The 5,757-nt window shown below is 43.2% G+C and overlaps 1 protein-coding gene across 1 annotated transcript; it reads left to right on the forward strand.

The window, feature by feature from the left end:
• The first annotated feature begins 3,916 nt into the window (after positions 1–3,916).
• Positions 3,917–5,083, forward strand: LOC138874125 (uncharacterized). Its single transcript, XM_070152628.1, has 4 exons — positions 3,917–4,062; positions 4,435–4,531; positions 4,679–4,772; positions 4,887–5,083. Exons 1-4 carry the CDS (start codon positions 3,917–3,919, stop codon positions 5,081–5,083), a joined length of 534 nt encoding a protein of 177 aa, XP_070008729.1.
• Positions 5,084–5,757: the final 674 nt, after the last annotated feature.

A 5,757-nucleotide genomic window follows, 5' to 3' on the forward strand; every position in this document is an offset into this window, starting at 1 on the left:
TTAAAAAGATTTTGTAGCAAGATGAGAGGAGCAGGTGGAAGAGATGAGTTGCTGATGGCATATTTCAACCAAAGTTTGAGTGGGTCCGCATTAGAATGGTATACCAGACAAGATCATAGCAGGTGGTACACATGGGACGATTTGGCCCAAACCTTTGCCTGCCATTTTTAGTACAACCTCGAAATTATCCTAGACCATCTTTCATTGACAAAGATTGAGAAGAAGCCCGGTGAGAGCTTCAGGGAATATGGATTCCGTTGGAGAGAGCAAGCAACAAGGGTTGACCCTCCGATGAAAGAAAGTGAGATGGTTGATTATTTCTTGCAGGCTTTGGAACCCACTTATTTTGGTCACTTGGTGTCAGCAGTAGGCAAGTCCTTTAATGAAGTGGTAAAAATGGGAGGCATGGTTGAGGAAGGACTCAAGTCCAACAAGATCATGAGTTATTCAACAATCAAAGCGACCACCCAGGCCATTCAAAACAGTACCTGGAGTGTACTCGGGAAGAAGAAGAAGGAGGATGTTGCTATAATTGAGTCGGGAGCTTGGGTTGGATCCAGGAACATTCCATGTTACTACAACCCGCCTTGACCCTACCACCAAACTTACCCCCACACTCCATATAGTCCACCATAACACTACTACCCACCGCCCGATCCCCATTTTTCCGTCCATCACGTACAAACCTATAACCAACCTCCCTCTCACACACAATGGCATGCGCCAACTCCATAAGGTCCATACCTAGCTCCACAAAATGCCCATCCACCCCCGAGAGCCTATAGAAATCCCCCTGGAATAGGTTTCCGGTCAAATCAAGCCTCTAAGAATGAGAGGTTGCAGAAATAAAAGACCTTTACTACTTTGAGAGAATCATATGCTAGTTTATTCCATCGACTAAGATAGTTGGGTATGTTGAATCCGATCGAGGCTAAACTGTCGAATCCCCCTCCCAGAAATCTTGACCGCTCAGTGAGTTGTGAGTATTGTTCAGGGACCCCGGGTCACGACACAGAGAAATGCTGGAAGTTGAAAATAGCTATTCAATAGCTCATTGATACTAATCAGATTGAGGTCTAAGAAGGGGTCCTTAAGTGACGTTGCAGGAAAACATGAAAGAGCAAAGTGGTTGTGCCAGGAGTGATGAACAAGCCTGTGGTAATTGTGAAGGGTGACCGCATAGATCCTGTCATTATCAAACTGGTAACTCAATTACTAATAGTCAACAACAAGGTAGTCCTATAGAATTATGAACGAGTGACAGTGACTTACAAGGGGAAAGAGGTTAAAGAAGAAGTGCGTGAGACCCATGGTTTGACTCGATCAGGAAGATGCTTTGCTCCCGAAGAGTTGAGAAAAGCTAAAACCTTAAAAGATAACCTAGTGTTGGTGAAGAAAGCGGTGACCGAGGAAGAAGCAGAAGAATTTCTAAGAAAGATGAAAGTACAAGACTATTCCATTGTGGAGCAGTCAAGGAAGACACCAGTTCAAATCTCGCTCTTGTCATTATTGATCCATTCAGACAAGCACCGTCGGGCTTTGATGAAGATCTTGAACGAAGCCCACGTTCCTGACAAAATCTCAGTAAACCATTTGGAAAATATAGCTAGCAAGATATTTGAGGTAAACATAGTCATTTTTTCTGATGATGAGTTGCCCATGGAGGGTACCGAGCACAATAGAGCCCTCTATCTGACGGTGAAATATGAAGATTCCGTGGTTACTCGGGTACTTGTTGACAACGGTTCCAGTGCAAATATTTGCCCTCTTTCCACTCTGAACAAGTTGAAGGTGGATGATGAAAGAATTCACAAGAACAATATATGCGTTCGGGGATTCGACGGTAGAGGGAAATATTTGGTCGGGGATATAGTGCTCGAGCTTACAATAGGGTCAGTTGAATTTACTATGGAATTCCAAGTGCTCGATGTGACTGTTTCTTACAATCTGTTGTTAGGTCGACCCTGGATTCATGCTGCCAAAGCGGTCCTGTCCACTCTGCACCAAATGGTTAAGTTTGAATGGGATAGACAGGAAATTGTTGTGCATGGCGAAGACAATTTTGCGTGTTCCCAGTGATGCCATTGTTCCATTCATAGAGTTTGAAGACGACAAGGGGCCATAGGTTTATCAGGTTCTTGACACGGTATCGGTAGAGAAACTTCCTGAAGGGAAGTGCATGCCGACTCCAAGGGTAGCTGCTGCATTAGTCATGGTAGCCGTTGAAATGTTGAAAAATGGTTTTGTGCCGGGCAAGGGTTTAGGTGCATCTCTGCAAGGTATCGTACAACCGGTTTCTCTTCTTAAGAACTTGGATATGTTTGGTTTGGGGTTCAAGCCCACAGTCGCAGACGTGAGAAGAGCCAGAAAAATGAAACAGAGAGCATGGGCCCTTCCAAAGCCAGTCCCGCGTCTTTCCCGATCATTTGTCAGGCCTGGTACCAGAAAGCGCCCAGTGACGTCGGTTCCCATTTTGGTGGTTGATGTGGATGTAGATTTGATGGAAAGTTTCGAGATGATATTCGTCGATGTGAACGTGTTGGAAGCTGGAGAGGGTTTTAGCAAGGCGGATGTGCAATTTGTTAGGCCCAATGCAAAAATTAACAGTTGGGAAGCTACTCCTCTCCCCACCAGGAGGGAGTTTTAGTAGTTTGCTTTGATTTTCTTTCAATTTATCTGGATTATTCCAGGGTTGTAATTCAGATTCTATGTTCCGTTCGTTTGGATGTATAAACTTCGTTATCTTTAATTTCAATCAAATGCAACTTCTCTTTTCCCCTCTTCCTGATAGTTTTATTTTTGTTTTCCTTTTCTCCTTGTACAGTTCTTTTTATGCTGGCTTCAATGATATGACATGCATGCGAAATCTCCGGACCAGTCTTAAAAGCCAATCTAATTCTGAAATAGTAATTCAAGAAATAGAATGTGATGTTGAATCGGAATAAGATGAGGATGAAGCCTTTGAAGAGATTAGTAAAGAATTAAGCCATTTTAAAGAAAAACCCAATCCTAACTTGAGTGATACAGAAGCAATCAATTTAGGGGACCAAGATAATGTTCGGGAAATTAAAATAAGTGTCCATCTTAAACCACAACTCAGAGAGGAGATAATCAAAACATTGTTTGAGTATAAAGATGTTTTGCATGGTCCTATGACGACATGCCAGGTCTAAGCACCGGCTTGGTGGTTCACAAATTGCCCACTGATCCGGCATTCCCCCTGTCAAGCAGAAGCTGAGGAAATTTAAAACTGATATGAGTGTGAAAATTAAGGAAGAGGTCACCAAACAGTTTGAGGCCAAGGTCATTCGGGTCTCTTGGTATCCCACTTGGTTAGCCAATGTAGTGCTTGTGCCGAAGAAAGATGGCAAGACATGGGTGTGTGTTGATTATTGAGACCTCAACAAGGCGAGTCCCAAGGATAACTTCCCATTGCCAAACATCCATATATTGATCGATAATTGTGCCAAACATGAGATTGGTTATTTTGTGGATTGTTATGCGGGCTACCACCAGATCTTAATGGATGAAGAAAATGCAAAAAAGACAGCATTCATTACGCCATGGGGAACGTACTGCTATCAGGTCATGCCATTTGGTTTGAAAAATGTCGGGGCAACCTACATGAGGGAAATGACGACCATATTCCACAACATGATATATAGGGAGATCAAGGTTTATGTGGATGATGTGATTGTAAAGTCTAGAAAGCAATATGACCATGTCAGAGATCTGAGAAAGTTCTTCCAAAGGCTTCGCAGGTACAATCTCAAGCTCAATCCTGCAAAATGCGCGTTCAGTGTTCTGTTTGGAAAGTTGTTGGGATTCATAGTTAGCCGCCGAGGTATTAAATTAGACCTGTCAAAGATCAAAGCTATCCAGAAATTTCCAACCCCCAAAGAACAAGACTGAGGCGATGAGCCTGTTAGGGAGATTGAATTATATCAGCAGGTTTATTGCTCAGCTCACGACAACTTGTGAGCCCATCTTCAAATTGTTAAAGAAAGATGCTGCAGTCGAGTGGACATATGAATGTCAGGAAGCATTTGATAAGATAAAGGGGTACTTGTCAAACCCACCTGTGTTGGTCCCGCCAGAACCAGGGAGACCTTTGATTCTGTATTTGACGGTCTTAGACAATTCATTTGGATGTGTGTTGGGACAACATGACATCACTGGCAGGAAGGAGCAGGCCATATACTATCTCAGCAAGAAGTTCACATCTTACGAGGTTAAGTACACTCAGTTTGAGAGGACGTGTTGCGCCCTAACTTGGGTAGCCCAGAAGCTGAAATATTATTTGTCATCTTATACTACTTACCTCATCTCTCGCTTGGATCCGTTGAAGTATATCTTCCATAAGCCTATGCCCATGGGAAGGCTCGCAAAGTGGCAGATCTTTCTCACATAATTTGACATTATCTATGTGACTAGGACCGCAATGAAAACACAAGCATTGGCTGACCATTTGGCTGAGAATCCTGTGGATGAAGAATACGAACCTTTGAAGACCTACTTCCCTGATGAAGAGGTAATGGATATTGATGAGTTGGAACAGATTGAAAGGCTAGGATGGAAGCTTTTCTTTGATGGTACTGCTAACATGAAAGGCATTAGAATATGAGTGGTACTTGTTTCTGAAATAGGGCATCATTACCCTGTTACAACACGACTTCAGTTCTATTGTACTAGCAACATGGCGGAATACGAGGCATGCATTTTGGGTTTGAGGATGGCTGTGGATATGGGTGTCCAGGAAGTCTTGTTCTTGGGTGACTCGGACCTTCTAGTACACCAGATTCAGGGAAAATGGGAAACACAGGATTTAAAACTCATACCGTACCGGCAATGCTTGCATGATCTCTGCCAACGGTTTCAATCAATAGAGTTCAGACATATTCCGAGGATCAACAATGAGGTCGCTGATGCTTTGGCTACTCTAGCGTCAATGTTACATCATCCAGATAAGGTTTATGTGGACCCGTTGCATATTCAGGTTCGCGATCAGCATGCTTATTGTAACATGGTGGAAGAAGAACTCGATGGTGAACCATGGTTTCATGATGTTAAGGAATACATCTGAAGGGTAGTATATCCGATACAAACCACAAGTGATCAAAAGAGAACAATTCGTCGCTTAGCAAGTGAATTTTTCTTCAGTGGAGGAGTTTTGTACAAAAGAACTCCAGATCTTGGGTTATTGAGATGTGTAGATGCCAGATAGGCCACGACTACCATGACCAAAGTACATACTGGAGTCTATGGACCGCACATGAATAGGTATGTGCTGGCAAAGAAGATTCTCTGGGCAGGTTATTATTGGCTCACTATGGAGCGAGATTGTATCAGTTTCGTGCGTAAATGTCATCAGTGCCAAGTGCATGGAGATTTGATTCATTCTCCACCATCTGAATTACATACAATGTCTGCACCATGGCCTTTTGTTGCTTGGGGAATGGATGTCATTGGACCAATCGAGCCAGCAGCGTCCAACAGGCACAGGTTTATTCTGGTGGCCATCGATTATTTCACCAAGTGGGTAGTGGCTAAAACATTCAAGTCTGTAACCAAGAAGGCGGTGGTTGATTTTGTGCATTAAAATATCATTTACCAGTTTGGGATACCGAAGGTGATCATTACAGACAATGGGGCTAATCTCAATAGTCATTTGATGAAAGAGGTATGTCAGCAGTTCAAGATTACACATCGCAATTCTACCCCATACCGCCCTAAGGCAAACAGAGCAGTTGAGGCGGC

Source organism: Nicotiana sylvestris, chromosome 7, assembly GCF_000393655.2.
Source record: "Nicotiana sylvestris chromosome 7, ASM39365v2, whole genome shotgun sequence".
In the NCBI taxonomy this organism is placed as follows: domain Eukaryota; kingdom Viridiplantae; phylum Streptophyta; class Magnoliopsida; order Solanales; family Solanaceae; genus Nicotiana; species Nicotiana sylvestris.